This window comes from Rhinopithecus bieti, unplaced genomic scaffold (assembly GCF_001698545.2).
Source record: "Rhinopithecus bieti isolate Rb0 unplaced genomic scaffold, ASM169854v2 scaffold_28016, whole genome shotgun sequence".
NCBI lineage: Eukaryota > Metazoa > Chordata > Mammalia > Primates > Cercopithecidae > Rhinopithecus > Rhinopithecus bieti.
The window spans coordinates 3,618,934-3,642,847 of NW_016813202.1; the positions used below are offsets into that span (position 1 = coordinate 3,618,934).

General features: G+C 42.8%; 1 protein-coding gene across 3 annotated transcripts in view; it reads right to left on the minus strand.

The window, feature by feature from the left end:
* AFF3 (ALF transcription elongation factor 3) overlaps positions 1-23,914 on the minus strand; it is a 619,922-nt gene that overhangs the window by 515,271 nt on the left and 80,737 nt on the right. For 2 of the 3 annotated variants that reach the window (XM_017847794.1, XM_017847792.1), the window contains exons 2-5: positions 5,672-5,746; positions 2,982-3,102; positions 1,309-1,621; positions 794-1,179 (exon numbers count right to left, since the gene is read on the minus strand). In XM_017847794.1, the coding sequence (XP_017703283.1) occupies positions 794-1,179; positions 1,309-1,621; positions 2,982-3,102; positions 5,672-5,746 (895 nt within the window). The remainder of the gene's footprint in view (positions 1-793; positions 1,180-1,308; positions 1,622-2,981; positions 3,103-5,671; positions 5,747-23,914) is intronic. The other variant, XM_017847795.1, reaches the window with a different exon arrangement.

Below are 23,914 nucleotides of genomic sequence, written 5' to 3' on the forward strand. Positions count from 1 at the left end.
AAAAAAAAAAAAAAAAAGATACAAAGAATATTCTGGCCACAACGTTACTCGGTCTTTAAAGCATATGTTAAAAGAAAAAACTGAACAGTTCCTAAGTATAATGTTCTAGAACTCACATTTAATTTTAGTTAGTATACCATATCACAGCAAAACATATGTATGCATGGTCATATTTTTTTCTTCATGTACTCTTTGCAACCATCATCAATTTGGAATACGGTCTGAGACAAGACAGGATTTCTAAAATATTTGAATAATTCACCATATTCAAAGTTGAATAATTTAAACAATTAATTAAAAAACTATTATGAGGTTTACTTGGTAAAGTTTGTGTTAAAATATTTCAAAACACAAAAATGTTAAAAGAGTTCTGGAACTCTTTCACAGAAAAATTTACCTATTTAGATACTTAAATTATTGCCTGTAAGTGCTTTTCTTATTTCTGAATCACTTATTCACTTATTTCTTAATTTTATTCATACCTCAGTGAACACTAGCTGTTCAGAAGAAAATTCTCAAACTATACTGAAGGGGACATTCCTTCCCTAACTAATACATACACACACAACTGCATTTGCTGGAACTCTAAAAATTTCAATTATAATAAATTTGAGATTTTAAGAAATCATTATTTAAGTCTGCCTCCCCTTTTAACGATAGCTACAAATCCTACCACGTGAAGCCAACCCCATCACTGAAAAACAAGAAACATGGAAACTGAATTCACAAGGGTCAAGTTGCCACTTGTAACTAACTATGCAGTTGCATGTGAACGGTGCCGATAAAGACTCACCTCCACCTGCTTGGGGATGCTGAACTTGGAGAGCTTGGCCTTGGCTCTGGCCGGCTCTGGCTTGCTGGCGGGGACTCCCCTGTACGATGTGCAGTGCACGCTGGTTTCCGAAGACGACTTCAGCTTAGGAGACTCATCAGGGGCCTGATCTTGGCCGTCCATTGGCCGCACATACGCGGTTGGTTTCTGCTGGACCAGGCTGGGTTTTGAAGCTAGGGATGGAGGAAAGTTCTGAACACAGTGTCCGCTGCTGCTGTGCTTGGCCGCCATGGCAGGTGGTCTCTCCTGGGTCTGAAGGCCCACCTCCACATTGCACACTTGTTTGGCCCGTGGCTGCTGTCTGCCAACACCATCTCCAAGCAAGGTCCTGAGAGAGCCCTGTTGTGCTGAGTTGGAAGAAGAAGAGGAGGAAGATAAGGATGAGAGGCTCGATACATGGGGATTTTATTTTTTTATTATGATTCTCTGGGTTTTAGCAGATTTGTGCAAATTAAACAAGCTGTGCCTGTGCTTACTTGCTCTCTGTTGGCCGTCGGAGGGTGGGTGCCCAGCCTTCTGCCAGCCCATAGTGCCTCTCTTACTCTGCTGCACGGGGACAGCTGCTGGTGTGGAAGTTGTAGTGCTACCGATAGATGAGGGCTGGGTCTGGGCTCTTGAATCTGCAACAAAATGTTCATCCATCTTGTTCACAGGAGTCTGAGGAACCCCAGGTTTGGGAACTCCAACGAGATGACTCTGATTGGATCTATCAGTTAAAAAGTCTTTCATTTCATCATAATTGCCTAATGTGTTCTGGATCCGGTTGGACAGTTCATCCCCCTTGTTAGTCTGGAGAAAGAAAAACATATCCACCCTATTGTTAGAGACGACAGAAACACGGGAGAGAATGGACAGGTGCCCTTATCAATCACAGAGTCAGGGTTGTCACACGCGGAATGAGATCTGAGAGATGAAATCGAAATCCTCATCATCTCTGAAGGTGTCTGTCAGCACTTGGGGATGCAACAGGATAGGAAGCCTGTAATGGCTTCGGGGTGCATGAAAAGGCATCTATCTGGCCGGGCACAGTGGCTCATGCCTGGAATCCCAGCACTTTGGGAGGCCAAGGTGGGCAGAACACCTGAGATCAGGAGTTTGAGACCTGCCTGACCAACATGGCGAAACCCTGTCTCTACTAAAAATACAAAAATTAGCAGGGTGTGGTGTCAGGCTCCTGTAGTCCCAGCTACTCGGGAGACTGAGGCAGGAGAATCACTTGAACCTGGGAGGCAGAGGTTGCAGTGAGCCGAGATCGCGCCACTGCACTCCAGCCTGGGCGACAGAAGGAGACTCCGTCTCAAAAAATAAAAAGGAGCAGGGGGATCTATCCTTGGTCTTGTGTGTGTTGCAGCTAAAACAGATTACCTGGAAATCAGGAAAATTAACTATTACAACTTTAAAAAATGACCTGGATTAAGTCTTTCTATGATTGGATGGTCCTGTAATTGTAGTCCCATTAGAAGTTTTACTTGAAAATTCAGATTTGGCTCAGGATTAGTCTAAATATTATTCTTGCCAGAAATCCAGAGTGACAGGCAAGAGATGTCCATGTGAAGCTTAAAGGAACATGGGCTAAACGTGCAGGAAGCCAGAATGACCCAGAGCTCCATGCAGCCTAAGGTATGTGTGAAATCTGGGATGACATTTCATTTTGGAAGCAAGGTTATATTTCTGGCCTTTGGTAAAAATGAGAAATAATCGTAGACTTTCTTTCTCATTAGCCCTAACAGGTAGTCTAATCCTAGCGTGATCCACGTATGACAAATACGTAACACAACCTCATTCTACTAGTGTTTGTTTCCTACGATCTGAGAAAACATAACAAATGGGATCGAACTTGATATGTTAACGCAGAGATGAAGTCTGTATTACTGATAAAAATCACAGCAAGCAGATGTCAATAGTAAACAAAAGTTGCATGTTACTGAGGGAGTAGCCAGTAAAGCCATGTGAACCACACACCTCAATTTCTGGGGGAAGACCCTGCACTGTCTTCTGGGGGAAGACAGTGGCTGAGCTGTCTTCCCTGGGCTGAACAGACAGAAGATGCAGTGAAGTGTGGTCAGCCAGTTCTTTTAGTCAAGGCCACCTTCACAGGGAGTGAGAGAAACAAGTGAAAGGGAGAGATGAACAACTGAAAACCATCTACCTTGTAGGGCTCACTGAAGAGAGAATAACTAGAATTAAACGTGCCGTCATCCTGTTGGGTTTCTTGATTTCTTCTTTCTCGTTCTTTCCTCCGTAATGCATTTCTATCTGGTTCATAGACACTGCATCAGGAGAAAGAAGACAGAACAACCACACACACAAATTAAACTGTAAAGCCCAACGTAACACTCATGCGAGTGCAGAAGTCTGGTTCGTGGACAAATGGTGATGATAACAAGAACACGGACAAGACAAAAGCCAGAGTAATCAGGCAGCGTGCTGGGGTGTCTAACAATTACATGCTTCGGGGGAAAAGGAATCCTTAGGACCAGTTCCAACCAGTACTAGGTTTCTCTTCCTGGTATGTGAAAGAGGAACTGTCTAAGCAACTTTGACAGGAGAAGACCGAAAGTAATCTTAAGGCAGACGGTAATTACAGTGATGTGTAAATAGAAATTATGAGCATATTTTCTCTATGACAGAGCTTCTGAGTGTTATACGGGAATGCTCCTGTTCTTTTATTTTTTTCTTTCTTTTTGCATGGCTGTTTCTGTAGTGATTCTTTCATTAACTAGCTCCCTAAAGAGCTGTTAAAACTCCATGCTGCAGTGGTTTTCACAGTTATGAGCCTTCTTCTGATCTCTGTTAATCAGTCAAGTCGTCAAACGACTACTGAATCAATTCTTCCTTCTGATATATTTGACACTATCACTCCTCCTAACTATGAAAAATGTGCCAGGAGGAAGGGGTGCAGGCAATGAGGGGAGAGAACGGAAATTGAATTATGTTGTGTCATCAAGGAACTCGGCCTTTTGTTGAAGAAAAGTAATATCTATTCTCTCAAAATACAATTATGAAGTGGCCAGGCACCAGACAACTGGAAGAAATGAGGAAGAAATAAAGTGTTCCTTCCCCCTAATAAGGAGAAAACAAGGGGGCTAATTCAACTAGTGATGAGGAAGTGACCTGTTTACTGAAGGAAGGAAATGCACTTGTTTTTCTGGCTCCCTGGATAAAGAAATCTGGCCTCCGTGTAGACAACAGAACCAACGCTACCAAACGAAAAGAGCTTACAGATCCCTTAAGATGAACTCTGTCCTCGTTTCCCAGCAGAAGCAGGTGGGTTCAGTGACCTGGCCATCATTCTGCTTCCAGCTCCCACTTGGTCTAGTGGGCAGATGCTGAGCTGGGAGTCGGGACACTCACCTGCAAAATGTGGTTCTCCCCAAATCAGCGACAGGGGGATGGAAAAGGCACTCGGTCTCTGTACGCCTTAGTGACTTCATTATAAAGCAGGGGTGTTTCATGGCACTGTTATAAGGCTTAAATGTGAAGGTAATCTATAAAATGGCTTTGGAGTAGCTTTAGGTGCCACAAAATCCAACATATTGCTAATAAAATATTGTTAATAATAAAAGGATCGGTGGGTTCAAAGGAACTTATGAAAATTGTGGTTTTTAAAAGCTAAATAACTATCTTTAGTAAAACAGAGAGTATTTGTATCATGTAGCTATAGGGGACACACAAATTATTGTAAAATAAATATTGCCTATCCTAACTCTGCCCGTGTGGCTGGGGTGCACTTTAAATTTGCTATGTAAGGGGTGATGCGATGCTAAATACGCTTCTGGCAAGGCTGCTGCAGCACCTAAGGCATTTAATTTAAATTTAAGATTAGGGAATGTAACGATATCCAGAACATGGAGCCTATTAGCATTTTAATTCATCCTTAGTATATTACCCACAGTTATTAGATTTGGGAGTCCAACCAGTGACCTTCATATAACGGGGACTGCAGCCTCTGGAATCTTCTACCAACTGGGAGGCTCACAGCTCTAACATCATGATCACTGATCACACTAAGAACTCTCTGGGGTAGCTGTGGTGACTGACAGCGACCAGCCTAAGGAAGGTGGGAGATGGGAAAGACGCTCTTATTCACAGAACCAGACTTCCAGTTCCCAGCAGAGGGTATGAAGGTCCTGCCCTGCTTATGGACATCTGTAATATGAAACCCGGGCTTTCACGAACATTGCATGGATTTCAAATGGAGACTGCTCTGAGGACATATAACCCACACTGCAGATGGATATGAAGTAGTCTTTAATCAACAGGAGAATTCTAGTTTCATTATGAACTTCTAGCTTTTGGAACAATATTGACACCTGCAGTTAAAAAACAAAAAGCGGCCAGGCGTGGTGGCTCACGCCTGTAATCCCAGCACTTTGGGAGGCCAAGGCGGGCGGATCACGAGATCAGGAGATCGAGACCATCCTGGCTAACACAGTGAAACCCCGTCTCTACTAAAATACAAAAAATTAGCCGGGCATGGTGGCGGGCGCCTGTAGTCCCAGCTACTTGGGAGGCTGAGGCAGGAGAATGGTGGGAACATGGGAGGCGGAGCTTGCAGTGAGCCAAGATCTCACCACGGCACTCCAGCCTGGGTGACAGAGCGAGACTCCGTCTCAAAAGAAAAAAAAAGGCTTGAACAGCATGCATCATAACTCTTCCCTTTTCCTATACACACAGGGACTTCCACACCCATGCTTGTTGCCCTCAGTCAGGTCAACCCAACCAGACACACAAGACCAGTGTGATGCACAGAGTGGCCTTAGGTAAGATGGAGCAGGCAGGTGGTCATTGAGAATGATTTCGGGGCTTCCCAGAAAGCCCCCATGCCCAAAATAATACCTCCTGCATCTGCTGGCTGATGACTGAAATTCCACAACTAGAGAGTCATTCCTCTGGTTTAAGATGTCTTCACCCCTGCAAGAAATATAAACACCACAAGAAGGGGAAACACTTTAAACCTGATTAGCCTTGAGTATCTTAGCGTGCACGAGTCTGTCAGCATATTTTCCAGAGGCCAAGGGGAAAGGATCCAGAATCCCAGAGGGGCAGAATGGGAGGCAAGATGAACAAAGGAAGGGAAAACAGTAGACGCAGCCCTGAAAACAGATTCATACACTCTACTTATTTTTCAGTGTGGCTTAAATGTTTAAGACAAAGGCAATAGGATAAAAACCAAAATTAATTAGGCAGATATCGGACCCAATACATTCCCAGGGTCTGGGAGTTGTGAGTCATGTCCTATTCTGAAGAAGGTGGAGGTGAGAAAAAGAGGCTCCTCTTTAAACCTGCCTCATCCCCCAATCCCTTTAAGCTGAAAGATACCCCCAAAGCACTCCAAGATGCTTTCTAAAGCATCCAGATTGCTAGATAAAATCCACTAATGAGGTTCTACCCACATAACCAGCCTACAGCTCCTAATACCAAGGAGCGGACACCCTCAGGACCACTTACTCATAATCTACTAATGGAAATCCACTAGCCGTCTTTTCAGGGGCCCGCCATCATGCTTGTGCCATGCTTCCACACCCTAAGGTGAAGCCAGAATGACCCAAAATGGCAACGTCCCCACTTCTTCAAAGGAGAGGAAAGGAAACTCGAAAAGAAAGGCAAGGTCTTCCCTTTGGTTTCTCTCCTCCTTCCTTGGTGGGTAGCTCTGTAGCCTCTACTGAGCTGCTTCTTAAAACTAACCCACCCATTCCTTAACTAGAACCACAAGCCACCCCCCCCCACACCACTGTCATTTCATGGCTAGGGAGCTAAAATGTCACTTGCTTAAAGCGGCTGTCACTGTAAGAGAAAGGCTGGGCTTCCCACCCCCTGTATCTCCCTAAGTGTCTGAACTCTCACCTTTCCACCAATACTAAATGTTTTGACTCATAAAGACAGTAGCTTCTCGACAGTGAGCCCCCATTCCACTAATTACAAGTGAAAATCGTGCCGGTGCTCACCAGCCTGCAGAGTGCCTTTCTCTTCATCTCTTGCCATGAAAGCTTAGCCTTCTTCATCCCTCTGCCATTTGAGCAAGGTGAAGATCATGCTTTAAAAGCAAAGAAAGCTTTCCCCTGACAAGCTGAAAGTCAGGTCAGCTTCCCCTGGGATGGCTGACTTAGGTCTAAGAGAATTCCGATTCCCGGCATGCCAACATATACATTAAACTCAAAATGTGTCACACGTTATGAGTTATGTCTCTTTGTTACCAGCAGATGGTAAAAACTTTTATCATCCGTAAAGTTGTTCCTATTTCCATAAAAATTATAAAAATCACATTCCTCAAATGTATGTCACCAAACGTATTTATTTATTTTGCATGAAATTGGAGGTAGCCAACGGCTTCAATATTATTTGTTATTTGTTGCAGATGCATAACATTCCCAGAAAATGAACCTTTTAATCAACTCCTTTTAAAGGGCCTATTTAGGCCAGGCACGGTGGCTCAAGTCTGTAATCCCAGCACTTTGGGAGGCTGAGACGGGCGGATCATGAGGTCAGGAGATCGAGACCATCCTGGCTAACACGGTGAAACCCCGTCTCTACTAAAAAGAAAATACAAAAAACTAGCCGGGCAAGGTGATGTAAACTAGCCGGGCAAGGTGGTGAGTGCCTGTAGTTCCAGCTACTCGGGAGGCTGAGGCAGGAGAATGGTGTGAACCCGGGAGGCGGAGCTTGCAGTGAGCCAAGATCGTGCCACTGCATTCCAGCCTGGCAACAGAGCGAGACTCTGTCTCCAAAAAAAAAAAAAAAAAAAAAAAAAAAAAAAGCCTATTTATTTTTAGAATTTCTTTTTAAATAGCCAAATAAACGCACATTTTGATCATTTCTCACTTATTTGTTTTAAATCTATAAATTGAGGTATCTTGTAGAGCTCCAGCCAAGGCCAATGATGCTGGTTAAGTAGAAATAGATGTCTAAACATGAAACTGTCATCATTTCCAAAATTCATCTATTCTTGATCATATGGTAACAGTATGAAACTAAGTACAAGTAACATCTATGAGCCTGATGGCTTCTCTCTTCCATTTAGCTCAAAACACTTCACCTATATGTCCCTTAATTATCCTCACAATGCTCGCTGGAGAAAGACAGTGATGGTGAATATTATGACTGGGTTAACTTTTCTAAAGATCAAGAAACTTAGGATAAGAGTTTGATCATCAAAACAATGTCATAAAGAGACACTGTGTAAAAGGAACAGCAATGTCCAAAGTACCTTACTCAGCTCTGCCCAGAGAACAGGAGCTACCCTGGAGCCAACAAGTGGTGGCACCTCCTAAACCCTGATGTCTACACGCCCAGTAGTGAGAACTAGTTAACATGAGCCCCACAGAAGCAAAACAGGAATAAATGAAATAAGGCAAGCTATTTCCCAGTCAGACAGAGAGAACCATAAGAGAATTCCAGAATAAAGTCTCAGCTGTTACAATTTTTTACAGCCCCCAATTGACAAAAGACAGAAATCAGTCTCTTTCCACAGCACACACACAAAGCAGACCTATGTAACCTATAACTGTGGAATGGAAGATAGAGGAGTGAATAAAAAAAATTAAAAAATGGTAAGATTCTAAAGTTGCCCAGTGAGGACTACTGATGTCACTACTTTTATCAAATGCTACCCACTCATCAGCCTGCTGCAATCTCTCCCTAGGCTGCCCTACTGGTGAGAAAGGTGCTGGAGCCAGGACAGCCTGCCCTCTGGCTGAGCCACAGGTTGATTCAGCAGACCCAGCCAGCCAGTGGTGACAACCTCCTCCCCACTGCACACATCCATATGCAGCCTGATGAAATCTGATGAAATGCAGTTTGTTTTGGAGCACTTGCTCCAAGCAAACTGCATTTCCCATGGAGGAGACTTTTAGGCAAGGGTATATGAAGCCAATTATATCCCTCGAGGAGAATCATCAAAATGTTTTATTCTTATTTTTTAAAAATTATCCAAACTACCGATGTATCTCCAGGGTTGTGGGGGTCTAAGAAATAAATGAATTCAAGGAGAAGAGAATGAACCACCTCTCACCTATCTTTTGGAAAAGTTATCATGTTTTGCATGTTTTTAAAATACTGTCCTTTTCAAGTAGCAAAAACACAATTCACTTTCATCCAAAAGCATTTTCTGAATGCCACTGTGTCAGATACTAGGGAGACAGGGCTGTGATTGAGCCATCCTGCTGATGAGAAGACAACAGTCTGGGGCAAGGAGAATGGGGAGAAGGAAGAGGGGGACCCTTTCACAAGCAAACAATGTGAGTAGCCTGTGGTCAGGGCACGGGCAGGGGTAGCACAGGGAATCAGCATTGTTTCCTGCAGGAGACCAGCTTTGAGCTGGGTCTTGAGAAAAGGGCAGGTTAAGGACAGGGAAAGGAAGAAGGGCTTAAAGGTACAAAATACATGGATTACTAGTAAGTGGCCTTTGGGAGTATATTCAGAGGCTGTTATGTTATCCTCTCCATACCACCTTACTTCCTTTTTTTCTTTTAGACGGAATCTCACTCTGTTGCCCATGCTGGAGTGCAGTGGGGCGATCTCAGCTCACTGCAACTTCCACCTCCCAGGTTGAAGTGATTCTTCTGCCTCAGCCTCCCAAGTAGCTGGGACTACAGGCACGTGCCACCACATCAGCTTTTTTTTTTTTTTTTTGCATATTTAGTAGAGACGGGGTTTCAGCATGTTAGCCAGGATGGTCTCCATCTCCTGACCTCGTGATCCGCCTGCCTCAGACACCCAAATTGCTGGAATTACAGGTGTGAGCCACCGTGCCCGGCCCACCTTAGTTCTTTAACAAGGTGGAATTCCTCATTTAAAGTTTCGTTTATGTGGTTTACCCACTGCTAACTTATCACTGCTACCTCACTCTAAATAGTTTCGTCTGATCCCTTCCTGAGAGCAGATTTGGTCTGGAGCAAATGCATGAAGGGTGGATTCAGAGGAAACAGAGAAACACTCTCCCCCTTTTTACGGTTCGCATCAGGCTGCCTCTAAGCAGCCTGGCCACAGAGAAGACAATCTTTTCAGACACTTTGAGACCTGACGACATGATAACATGCTCTCTGGGCATGGACTTGGAGCCATGAGGGTGAGCACGAAGAAGAAAAGGCGTAAGGAGGAGAGAAGAATATTCCCCAGAAACTCCTGCTCTCTGGTGCAGCAGCATAAGCACTGTGTATAATTAAGGAAATTTAATCAAACACTCCAAAATTATAACAATTGTTTGAAATTTAATGAGGCAAACTAATTAACATCTCTTATTTATAAAGCAAATGATAAAAATCAGAAATTGTTTTTTAAATCAGAGTAAAGCAAGGTTGCTGAGGTGTACTTGCAAATTCCCTTCTTAATCTATAGACATAGCTGGTGGACTGAAAGGCAGAGAGTGAGCATGGGACAGAGTCAACTCAGACAGAGGAGGTGGGGCTGAAGGCAGAATGTGGTAAAAAGACAAGAATCTCCCAACTGGAGTCTTTGAAGCCCTGAGTTGTTGTGGTTGTGATGATACAGGTGCAATGGTGGTGACAGTGGTGGTGGTGGTGACAGTGGCAGCAGAAGTCCTGGTAGTAGTGATGATGGTGGTGATGGTGATGATGGTTATGGTGGTGGTGGTGGCAGTAGTAGTCATGGTGGTGGTGGTGGTGATGGTGATGGTGGTTGTGGTAGCAGTGGTGACAGAAGTGGTGAAGGTATTGGTGGTAGTGGTGGTGTAGCAGTGGTAGTGATGATGGTGATGATTGTGCTAATGGTGGTGATGGTAGTGATGGTGATGGTGGTGGTAGTGGTAGTAATGGTGGTGGTAGCAATGGTGATGGTGATGGTGGTGGTGGTAGTTGTGGTGATGCTGATGACTGTGGTTGTGATGATAATGGTGATGGTAGTGGTGGTGATGATGGTAGTGGTGGTGATGGCAGTGGTAGTGGTGGTGATGGCAGTGGTAGTGGTGGTGGTGGTGACCGTGGTAGTGGTCATGATGGTGATAGTAATGGTGGTGAACATGTTAGTGGTAGTGATAGTGATGGTGATGGTGATGGTGGTGGTGGTTGTGTTGATAATGGTGATGGTAGTGATGCTGATGGTGGTGGTGATGGTGGTGGTAATGGTGTTGGTGATGAAGGTGGTGATGGTGCTGGTGGTACTGATGGTGATGGTGGTGACTGTTATGATAATGGTGGTGATGGTGGTGATGGTGGTAGTGGTGGTAATGGTAATGATGGTGGTGGTTGTGATGATAATGGTGGTGACATTAGTGATGGTGGTGATGATGATGATGATGCTGGTGGTGGTGGTAATGGTATTGGTGGTGGTGAAAGTGGTGGTGAAGGTGCTAGTGGTTAAAAATCTGTTGAAGAGTTGAGAAATAGTCAACAGTGCATATAACAAATTCTTAAATCCTAAAGAACATGATTATGCCCCTGCTCACTTATACAGGATTTTTCTTATGAGCCAAGTAATTTCAGTTCCCATGAATGTTCTCTCTACCTTCCCCCAACAGCACTACAACATTGGGTCACCAACACTCCCTCCACCCACTGTGCATTACTTCTACCAGGGACTCCTCAAAAATATCGGTCCCCTTTTACTTGTTTGTCTCTGACCACAAACAAGTAAAGGTTTTCTCAATCATAATTCAATCTTGAAAATATTTTCTGGGAGCATTTCTAGATCTTTACTTTAGCTGTGCTGACCTGTTCTACCAGAATGGGAATGAGACTGAGGGTGGTCTGCGCCATAACCACTTCTGTGCTATATCTTTTGAGAAACTATGACATTAAAGGGAGACACAAAGTCACAAACACCCATAGACACGTTTAACCCACAGTCATCCCAAATAATTTTCTGGGTCTATGTCATCCTCCCAGGCCCATCTGGCCCACATTAAGTGTTGCTAGTTAACAACTACTCTGCATGGACTTTACATGAATTACTGCATTTAAAACCTCAAGAGTCATTCTCCCTATTTACAGTGAAGAAACAAGAGGCTCTGAGGTTAACTAACTTGTCCAAGTCCCATAGCCAGTAAGCGACATCACTTACATGTGAAGCCAGGCAGTCTGGCACCAGAGACCAAATTCTCAGACTCTGCTCCACTGCCTCCCTGGGGACCTGCTTACTGACAAGCTTTGACAAATGGTACCTTCATCCTTTGTTAGTAAATGCTAGGCAAAAGGGTGTTAATTTACAGATCATGACTGTTTCAGTTCATTCTTCCAAGATCTGCTAAGCCTCCTTGGTTGATATATATAGGTTAATTTTAAGAATTCTTCTAAAACCTATAAAATATAACTGGAATACGCAATTCAAATGACACAGCACTAGCAGTGAACTAATACCCTAGTCCCTACATTTTTTCAAACAGAAGATTTCAGAAGCTGTAAGGTAAACCGACTCCCACATTCTACCAATTTTTCAGTGTGAATTCTGCATACTGAATTCCTTAAGAAATACAGAATGCCACAGTGAGTTCATTTTATGAGAGAGCTAGCACAGTCGAGTTGCTGCAAACTGGTACTGGACACTCATCGGTTTTTCACTGATCATTCACTGAGTCCCAGCTCCATTTCTAGTTCAGCGGAACGATGACTGTTTCAAATCTCTCTCGTAAATACACTCCAGTGGGTTTTAGAGAGATGACAGATAAATGACAGCTTTGCATTTCCAAGGGTTAAATGCTTTTCCTGAGGGATCCTAAGTCTTGGTGCCATGAGAACAAGTGTCAGGTTCTAATGGAATTGTTCCATGATAAATAAACTGCCAGGCTGTATGACAAGCAGCTTTCCGAGTCTTTCCATATAGTATAAACAGCAGAAGTTAATTTGAGTTTCTTAACAGGACCTTTTTCCTTTACAATATAAAAGTGCCTTGGGATGAAGCAATTACTCTGATTTACCATCTTCTCCTTGGTAGAATATAAAGATGCAGCAGAACCTCACAAAGGCAGTAACTTAACCAAATGAGACCCACTTGCAAAGTCCCTACTATGCTATTTCAAAGCGCTCCTTTCCCAGCAGCAGCGCAGGGCTGTCATTAATCACAGGTGTCTGCGATGAGAAGGATGCTGAATCCCAGGGCTTTTCATGGAAGAGCCAATAAATTATTTTTCCTCCACCAAATGCTCAGTTAAATTTCATTTTCACTTTACGGCCCCAGTTTCTAAACTTCAGCTCCTAGGAATTTTAAAAGCTATCTACACAATGCGTCGTATTTTATAACATGCTTATGTTTTAACCATGATGCCCTTCCCCGCAATCCTTGCTGTGGCCACTCAGGGTCATGGGCTGGTGCCTGAAGTCGGAGGGGAGAAGGGTGTCTGAGCCCTCTCATCCAGTCCCGACACTTCAGGTGGATCAGTCTCATGGACCCAGAAGGCCCAGAGACCCTCAACATTAGCCTTTAAAAATGGCTCATGCTCTTCCTGAATCCAACTCGACTTCTTTTTCTCCCAGGACCACTGAGGAGACAGGCTGTGGTTGAAATGGGATTTCTGAGAAGGAGTAAGAGTCACCTTGAACTACTGCCATCCACTGAACTGAATCAACTTACTTGTGAGGTAGAGAACAAGCCCTAGGCTAGAAAGAAGATAAATAGAACTGACTTTTCAAAAAGGAAGAATTAAAAGGAGATGCATGGCCCCAAATGCCTCATGATAGCTAATCACCCTGACAGGCCAACCATCACGGTTCTCCACGGAGACAACACAGGTGGAAACTACCAGAATAAACTCACTAATGTACCTGAGAAGGACACCCTGTGTGAAGAGAGAAGAGAGAAGTGCCTGTTTTGGTACAGGCAGTTTGTAAGCTTAGCTAGAAGTCTCAGTGGGTCAAGAGGACAGAGAAGAGAGAAATAAGGCAACAAACATATCAGAATCTGGAGGAGAATACAGAACAGCCCCCGTGGTCACCACAAAAGCAGAATCGGGGTGTGAGATCAGGGGCTTGGTTCCTCAGTCACCAGTGGTCAGATGCGCCTCAATTTCCCTCCTCCAACCTTCCCTCACTCCGTCTTCACACCCTTTCCTCCCCTCTGAGGGGAGCCCTTTCTCCTCCCCAGGCTAACTAGCCCACCTGGGCTCTGAGGCCTATCCCCCCAACCCCACCTTCCCACAGATGCCACTTTCTCCTGTTTGCTCTTGGTCTCAACTGGCTTTTTCGAATCAGCAAATAAACCTGGTCAAGGCCCCTCCGTACGTAGAAAAAGAGAATGATAAGCCTCTCTGAGCCTTTCTTGCCATTACACCTTCTCTTACCAGCAGTAGTTTTCTGCAAATCTGTCTATACTTGCTGTCTCTCTCCAATTCCTGGTTTCCCTAAACATGGAATCCGGTTCTCCCATTCGCAGCCAGGCTTCAACTTCCTCATGGGGCAATCTGTGGATGCTTTTCACTCCCCTACCTCCCCTTGGCTAGCACTGCCCTTCAGAGGCCTCCTTCCCTGGCCCTCTGGTACCATGAGATCATGGTCTCCCTCTTGTCTCTCTGGTTGCTCCTCAGTTTGCTTGCCATGTTTCCCTCCTGTGCCACTCCAGGCTGGTCTCTTCTCAAGTGACAGTCTTCCTGGGACATGTCATTCATTCCTTGCCTTCAGGTGCCATCTTCATGTTGATGTTGTATAAGTCTCCAAGACTCACTCAAATCTCTCTTCTCAGCTACCAATTATCCAACTCCCTATGTGGCCTTCTCAAGTCAGGTTTCTCATAGACAGTCTGCATGTCCAGACTTAGCTCACCACCACGCCAACCCCAATCCCAGCCTCCCCTTGTTGCCTGTGTCAGCAGACTGCAGCACCACCCACCTAGTTGCCTGGGTCAGAAATCTGGGCATCATCTGGACTCTGCCATTTCCCATGCCCCTCATATCCAATCAATCCCCTCTAGACCTGTCAACTCTACTATCTGAAGACCGCTCACATTTGTCCAACTCTCTCCTTCTGCACTGCCAACTCCTTGGCCCAGGCCTCCATGGGCTCCCTCCCAGCCCCCTGCAAAGCCTCCTAAAATATATCTCCCAGCTGTTCTTCCAACCCCAGCCCAATCGCTCCTCCACCGTCAAGCCAAGGTGGTGGTTCTTAAGAAAAGAGCAGTTGGTCATGCCACTGCCCTGCCCTCAGGAGAGAGTCCCAATCTGGTAGCCATGGCTTTGCAGGACCTAGGCCCTGCTCATCTGCTCAAGGTCAGCTCCCAATCTTCCCAACTGCTATGTTATGGCTCCTTCCTGTGCCTTGAACACCTCTGCTGTCCACCTGCCCACTTCCTCCTTGTCTTGAAGGTCTCACTTTAGTGATTTTTCTCTCTTGGAAACATTCCCAGACTCCCCTCACCAAACCTCAGGGCCCTGCATAAGTCCTATGTAGAACCCTCCACTCTCCCGCATAATGGCACTTCTTATGCTAATTATCTGAATCCTTTATTAAACCGTACCATAAGAAGAAAGTCTATATCTAGTTCCTATCAAACTGTATCCTCAGCACACAGAAGAGTGCCTGGCACTCTAATTCCTGGTTTCGCCAAACACGCAATCTGGTTCTCCTGTTTGCACACTGGCACAGAGTTGGCACTGAATAAAACAGTATAAGATACATTAAGAATATGTAGTAAATGAATGTTTCATGCTTTTTCCTTCCTTTTCAAAATTTAGGCTGTATGCATATCACAATTCGAACACACAGAACTAAACCCCATTCAGATCCTGGGTCCTACGTTTTATTTATTGTTAAAGAATTTAGTAATAATGGGAATCATAATAACAGTAATATTGAGCCTGGTGCTGGAGAACTTGTAAAGAAAGTTTATATTGGTTATTTTATTTACCCCCTCAACAAACCTGTTACGTTGTCCTTATTTATACGAAACACAAAATTTTAATAAAAGCACATAAATCTAAAAATGATACAAGATCTGTGCCATAAACATTATTATGCTCATTTTATAGATAACGGCCTTTCATCAATGAAAAAAGTGGGGCTTAGAAAATTTAAACAATTTGCCAGAGTCACACAGTAAGTATTAGATTCTAAGTTGCATAGGAAATTGTGGATATTAAAACAATTTAAATTTTAAAAGTTTATGTTTTTTAATTAAAAAAATATTTAATGCTCATTATACACAAGGTAGCAGCTACACAGGACAAAAAAATGTCTGTGACCACAACCGCCACACAGATACTGCAGAGGACGTTTCTACAACTTCCTTTGGGGAAAACTCTGTAGTCAATTAAGCTTGACTCAGAGGAAGACATTAAGAATTATGAATTATTTGAATTCCACAGTTCTATAATTCATTCCATGCTAGTGACACTAAAGACAATTAATTCTAAATATCCATATAACAATGTCAGAAAACCAAGGGTTCTTCCTACAGCTGTGGCATCACTCACAAGTTCCCAATTTCAGTTAGACACCTAATCTATCATACAAATATTTTACTCGATTCCCTAGAACATTAGGAATGTTATACATCATGGGGCTGCCTAAGCACGATCACCATCACAAATCTTTAAGAAATGTTGCAAAGAGGACATGAAGTCCACTCTGACAACGTGTTTGTTTCCTCTCACCTTAAAATGTCTCCCCTTTTTTCTTTTTCTTTTCCTCCCTTCCCCTACTTTTTTGGGGGGAGACAGAGACTCACTCTGTCACCCAGGCTGGAGCGCAGTGGTAGGATTTCAGCTCCCTGCAACCTCCGCCTCCCGGATTCAAACAATTCTCATGTCTCAGCCTCCCAAGTAGCTGGGATTACAGGCAAGCGCCACCATGCCTGGACAATTTTTTTTAATTTTTAGTAGAGATGGGGTTTTGCCATGTTAGCCAGGCTGATCTTGAACTCCTGACCACAGGCGATCCACCTGCCTTGGCCTCCCAAAGTGCTAAGATTACAGGCATGTGCCATTGTGCCCGGCTGTGTCTGCCTCTTTTTATGTTTCCCATATGTACCCACATAAAACACAGCAAGTCCAGTGCCACAGGCAATACAGGCAGCTAGCTCTGTGATATGGAGATAAATGTATTAACGTGAAGAGAGCCCATGAAGAGCCATGAAGCCATGAAGGCTCTTCTTTCTCAAAACACGGCACAGAACAAACGACAAGCTAGGGTAGGTGGGGTTAAGCATTTAGTAGGACACACAGGAAGAGGTGGGGACAGACATTTCACATTTCTCCCCATCCTTGATCTCTGCCAACTCAACATCAATTAGCCCTCTGCCGAGGTAGTCGGCCTCCATTCTGTGGGCTTCCATCTGGGTTTCCCAGCTGTCTGGGCCCTTTAGGGTGTCCATCCACTGGACTTCAGAGAACACACCTCTCAGCTTAGCTGAGAACAACACCTGGCTCCCAGTAAGCACTCAATTACCATTTGTCGAATGGATGGATGAATAAATATCTGGTGTTCCTTCTCACTGAAGCCCTCCCTTCACTGAACAAGTAAAGATAAACAATAAGTGAGATTTCTCTGGTCTTCCCAGACAGTAAAGCACATACTACAATATATAAAGCTGCTTCAGGTAAATTCTGGAAGCAGCAGCCTCAAGGAGTTGATCAAGCTAGCTTTTACCAAATTTTGTTTATGACTGGCATAAAGAAACATGGAAGCGTCACACTGTCCTTTTGGAATTAAAATTCTACATGCATTAACAGAAGATACTATATATCTTCCGGGAAACATACTAGAAAATTACTAAACTTGAAGATGTCTTGAACAAGAAGCAAATGATTCTGGGTCATCTCAGAATTACAGAAGAGGGAGAAACAGCAAGGCTTCCCGTCAAACAAGAAGAATACTTCCTATCACTGGACCCATCGTTTCCATGGAGCCCCCTCTGCCTTCAAAGATATTAACATTGTGCCAGAAATGAGAAGATTCAGCTAAGGTCCAAGCAGAGACAAGTCAGGACTCTGTGCCTTAGACCCTCATCTCAAGCAGGGTTAAGAAACCAATCCATACATTGTGATCAGTGGTTGGCAATGTTAAAGTGCTCTGCTGAGGTAAAATATCACTAATACCTGAATGAAAGATGATTAACATAGCCACAGTTCAGAAAGAAACACTATTTCTCCATCTCAGACAGGTAGCCTCGGTAGACTGTCATTAAACACTGACTGAACCAGCAACAGCATATTCAGGAATATATCTTTCATATTTAGAATTTCACTACAGAATTATTTATAATTATAAAACAAAAACAATTGTAAAACAAATGAAATATCCATTCTTAGGACACTGGTTAACAAATTATAGCACTTCATACAATGGAAGACTGTAGTCATTGCATTGGATGGAGTGGATTTAAATGTATAGATATGGGGAATATCCAAGATATAAATATTAAGTGAAAAGAATAATTTGTAGAAAAGCATGGATTATATAATCTCTTGTACGTAAAATGTGTGTGCATTTATAGACACATGAAAATTTTAAAATAGTTATCTTGGGGTGAAGGATAGAATGGTGAGTAGTAGGGAATAATTTATATTCTTCTGCCTTAGTTGGGGGTTTTACCACACATATTACTTTTAAATACAAAGCATTACGTTTTTAAAAAATTGACAATGTAAGTTTCAATTTGTTCTTTCCCTTCTAAACTATCTATAAACATGAAAAATGTAAAATTAAGGTAGTAACTATCAAATACAGCACAGGATTATGTGCTACTCTATACCAGGATCCTGGCTCTCCCTAGCAGGCTAGGCCTATTTTCTTGGTTCTCCTTCCTTCTAACCAACCCCTTCCCTTCCTTACTCCTCAAAAACGAACTAGACTATTCAGTAGCTCTTCTATACACCAACAGCAGCTAAGCAGACAGTCAAATCAGGAACTCAACCTCTTTTACAATAGCTGCAAAAAAAGCAAAATACTTAGGAATATACCTAACCAAGGAGGCTAAACACCTCTACAAGGAAAACTACAAACCACTGCTCAAAGAAATCACAGGTGACACAAACAAATGGAAACACATCCAATGCTCATGGACGGGTAGAATCAATATTGTGAAAATGACCATAATGCCAAAAGCAATTTACAAATTCAACGCAATCCCCCATCAAAATACCATCATCATTCTTCACAGAATTAGAAAAAAAAATTCTAAAATTCATATGGAACCAAAAAAGAGCCTGCATAGCCAAAGCAAGACTAAGCAAAAAGAACAAATCTGGAGGCATCACACTATCTGATTTCAAACTATACTATAAGGCCATAGCCACCGAAACAGCATGGTACTGGTATAAAAATAGGCACATAGACCAATGGAGCAGAATAGAGAACCCAGAAATAAACCCAAATACTTACAGCCAGCTGATCTTCGACAAAGCAAACAAAAACATAAAATGGGGAAAAGAACCCCTTTTCAACAAGTGGTGCTGGAATAACTGGCCAGCCAGATGTAGGAGAATGCAACTGGATCCTCATCTCTCACCTTATACAAAAATCAACTCAAGATGGATTAAGGACTTAAATCTAAGACCTGAAACTATAAAAATTCTAGAAGATAACATTGGAAAAACCCTTCTAGACACTGGCTTAGGCAAGGATTTCATGATCAAGAACCCAAAAGCAAATGCAATAAAAGCAATGATAAATAGCTGGGACTTAATTAAACTAAAGAGCTTCTGCACGGCAAAAGGAACAGTTGGCAGAGTAAACAGACAACCCACAGAGTGGAAGAAAATCTTCACAATCTATACATCTGACAAAGGATTAATATCCAGAATCTTCAACGAACTCAAACAAGTCAGTAAGAAAAAAACAAACAATCCCATAAAAAAAGTGGGCTAAGGACATGAATAGACAATTCTCAAAAGACGATATACAAATGGCCAACAAACATATTAAAAAATGCTCAACATCACTAATCATCAGGGAAATGCAAATCAAAACGACAATGCGATACCACCTTACTCCTGCAAGAATGGCCATAAACAAAAAATCAAAACACAATAGATGTTGGCGCAGATGTGGTGATCAGGGAACACTTCTACCCTGCTGGTGGGAATGTAAACTGGTACAGCCACTGTGGAAAACGGTGTGGAGATTCCTTAAAGATTTAAAAGTAGAACTACTATTTGATCCAGCAATCCCACTACTGGGTATCTACCCAGAGGAAAAGAAGTCATTACACGAAAAAGATACTGCACACACGTTTATAGCAGCATAATTCACAACCACAAAATCGTGGAACCAACCCAAATGCCCATCAATCAATGAGTGGATAAAGAAACTGTGATTGAGGGCCGGGCGCGGTGGCTCAAGCCTGTAAACCCAGCACTTTGGGAGGCCGAGACGGGCAGATCACGACGTCAGGAGATCGAGACCATCCTGGCTAACCCGGTGAAACCCCGTCTCTACTAAAAAATACAAAAAACTAGCCGGGCGAGGTGGTGGGCGCCTGTAGTCCTAGCTACTTGGGAGGCTGAGGCAGGAGAATGGCGTAAACCCGGGAGGCGGAGCTTGCAGTGAGCTGAGATCTGGCCACTGCACTCCAGCCTGGGCAACAGAGTGAGACTCTGTCTCAAAAAAAAAAAAAAAAAAAAAAAAAACAAGAAACTGTGATTGATATGTGTGTGTGTGTATGTATATATGTGTATATATGTATACACATATATATGTGTGTGTGTGTATACATATATATAATGGAATACTACTCAGCCATAAAAAGAAATGAATTAATGACATTTGCAGTGACCAGGATAAGACTGGAGATTATTATTCTAAGTGAAGTAACTCAGGAATGGAAAATCAAACACTGTATGTTCTCACTGATATGTGGGAGCTAAGCTATGAGGACAAAAAGGCATAAGAATGATACAATGGACTTTGAGGACTTGGGGGGAAGGGTGGGAGGGGGGCAAGGGATAAAAGACTACAAATAGGGTGCAGTATTTACTGCTCAGGTGATGAGTGCAGCAAAATCCCACACATCACCACTAAAGAACTTACGTAACCAAACACCACCTGTACCCCAATAACCTATGGAAAAATAAAAATAAATAGACAGAGAAAAAAGGTGAACTAGACCAATCTTTCCACAAACCTATCCTATAGGCTTTAATCCCAACCAAACTCCAGGTTGACTAAGGACATTCCAAATCTCAAAGTAATTCCTCTGTACTCAGGCAGGCGAGAAACAAAAACAAGCTCACTGTACCTATTCTGACAGCATCTAATTTGTATCTGCTCCAGAATAATGGGGGTCTCTGAAAAATAAGCTGCATTATTCCCCAGGACACCTCAGAAGACAGCAGGTCTTCTGACACCAGGCCTGAGGGCTTCTCTTTATAAACTCAACTTGTCTCCTTCCAAGAGATACAGGACCTCCAGACTAAACTTGGGTACCAAGACTTCTAGAACTTTTTAGTTTATAGATAAATAACAACGTACTGAACCGCCAAGGCCTTCCAGGAACTCTGAATTCTACTCTTCTGGCTACAGATTTACTAACTGTCTATTCCTCTTCCTTATTCATTCCCCTAACCATATCTCTCCTACCTTTAAAATGTCATCAGTCGTCTTCTCCGTTTTTGCATAAAACCGTATCCTTTACTCCTATCTAGTCAAACTTTGCTGTTGGATAAACATGACTTACTATTTCTTCTCAAGTTAGTATGTAATAAAATTAGAATTTTAGATAAAAACGCGTTCCCTGTTCCCAAATATTTACATTTTAAGCGGTTTTTTCTGACTAGGATTTACCAGTCTTACACAGCAAGGAAATCATCATTATGTTACACCATTTCTTAGTATTAATGTTAAGCATATTATATTTTCTTAAACATTAAAGGTTGTTAACTAATAGTATCTCATTACTGTACTATGAAAACATTGGTAATTCTGCGAATTCACTGTGCCATTTACTATCCATGTGAATTATCAGGCATCAGGCACATTAAATTCACAAAAGAATGATAAATATCTGAAAACTGCATATCTTCATTAATCATCAAGGAAATACAAACCAAATCAAGGTGAAACCATTTTTACCTACGAAGCTGAAACAGTTTTTTCAATTAGTTGGAAAGGTAACATTCAATACCGGTGACAGTGGTGTCCCCCAGCCAGCTGAAGGAAGAGTAAATCAGAAGAAACTTCCTAAAAACAATTTTGTATTTTGCAGTACATACTCAGAACCTTTAAAAAGAACCTTTTACCTCGATAATCTCCTCCTAGGAATCTGACCAAAGAAACCTGTCAGAAATGCTCAGATTTGTATGTATGAATTTTCATCAGAGAACTGTACAGAAGAGAGGCAAACTAGAAGAAACCTAACGTGTAATAATCAGAAAATAATTAAATCATAATGTAGCTATTAATACTTATGTACCTCAATAATACGTAATGACACAGGAAAGGCTCATAATGTAATGTGAAATGGGAAAATTATATAAACAATATAAAATGTTTACATTATAGAAATGGATATTTGTGTGCATAGACATACATATACATGAATATGTCCATAAAATAAAACCTAAAAGACCACTAAGATGTTAACAGTGGCTATTCTTGAGATATAGAAGAAATAAAATTTCATTTTTCCATTTTCTGTTCTTATCATTTTTGAATTTGTTTATATTAAACATTTATTATTCCTTATACCTATTAGGATGGCTACTCTCAAAAAGACAGAAAATAACCAGCGTTGGTGAGGATGTGGACACACTGCAAAGAAATCCTTGAGCACTGCTGGTGGAAATACAAAGTGGGCCCAACCACTGTGCAAAATAGTATGGGAGGTTCCTGAAAAAATTGGAAGTAGAATTATAACATGATTCAATAATCCTACTTCTGGGATTATTCCAAAAGAACTGTATCCAAAAGAACTGAGAGTAGGGTCTCGGAGAGATATCTACACACCCATGTTCACAGCAGCATAAAGCACAAAAACCAAGAGGTGGAAACAACTCAAGTCTTTATCAATGGATGAACAGATTTTTAAAGTGTACATGCTCACACAATGGAATATTATTCAACCTTAAGAAGAAAGAAAATCCTAATATGTGGTCAATGTGACAGGCTGAATTATGTCCCCCGAAAAGCCATATGTTGAAGCCCTAACCCCCAGTATCTAATGTATTTGGAGACAGGGTCCCTAAAGAGGTGATTAAGTTAAAATGGGGTCATTAGGGTGAGCCCTAACCCAATCTGACTGGTGTCCTTATAAGAGGAGGAAACTGAGACAGACACAGAGTGGCATCAGGGATGCTCGGGCACAGAAGAAGGGCCACGTGAAGAGGCAGCAAGAGGCCATCCGCAAGCCAGGGGCACGGGCATCAGAGGAAACCGGCCAGCACCTTGATCATGGAATTCCAGCCTACAGAACGGTGAGAAGATAAGTTTCTGCTGTCTAAGCCATCCAGTCTGTGGCATTTTGTGATGGGATCCCCAACAAACTACCGCATACGACATGGATGGGCCTTCAGGATATTATGCTGAGTGAAATAAGCCAGTCACAAAGAGATAAATGCTGCATGATTCCACTTACAAGAGGAATCCAGGGTAATCAAATTCATTGAGACAGAAAGTAGAAGGACAGCCACTCGGGTTTGCAGAGAGTGGGAAAACAGCATTTGTTGTTTAATAGATATAATTTCAGTTTTGCAAAATGAAAAGAGATTGGTTGTACAACAATATGAATGTACTTAACACTACCAAACTATATACTTAAAAATAATTGGTTGGGGCCGGGTGCGGTGGCTAAAGCCTGTAATCCCAGCACTTTGGGAGGCCGAGACGGGCGGATCGCGAGGTCAGAAGATCGAGACCATCCTGGCTAACACGGTGAAACCCCGTCTCTACTAAAAAAAAACAAAAAACTAGCCGGGCGAGGTGGCGGCGCCTGTAGTCCCAGCTACTTGGGAGGCTGAGGCAGGAGAATGGCGTGAACGCGGGAGGCGGAGCTTGCAGTGAGCTGAGATCCGGCCACTGCACTCCAGCCTGGGTCACAGAGCGAGACTCCGTCTCAAAATAATAATAATAATAATTGGTTGGGCACAGTGGCTCATGCCTGTCATCTGAACACTTTGGGAGACCAAGGCAGGTAGATTGCTTGAGCCCGGGAGTTTAAGACCAGCCTGAGCAATATGGCAAAACCCTGACTCTACTAAAAATACAAAAT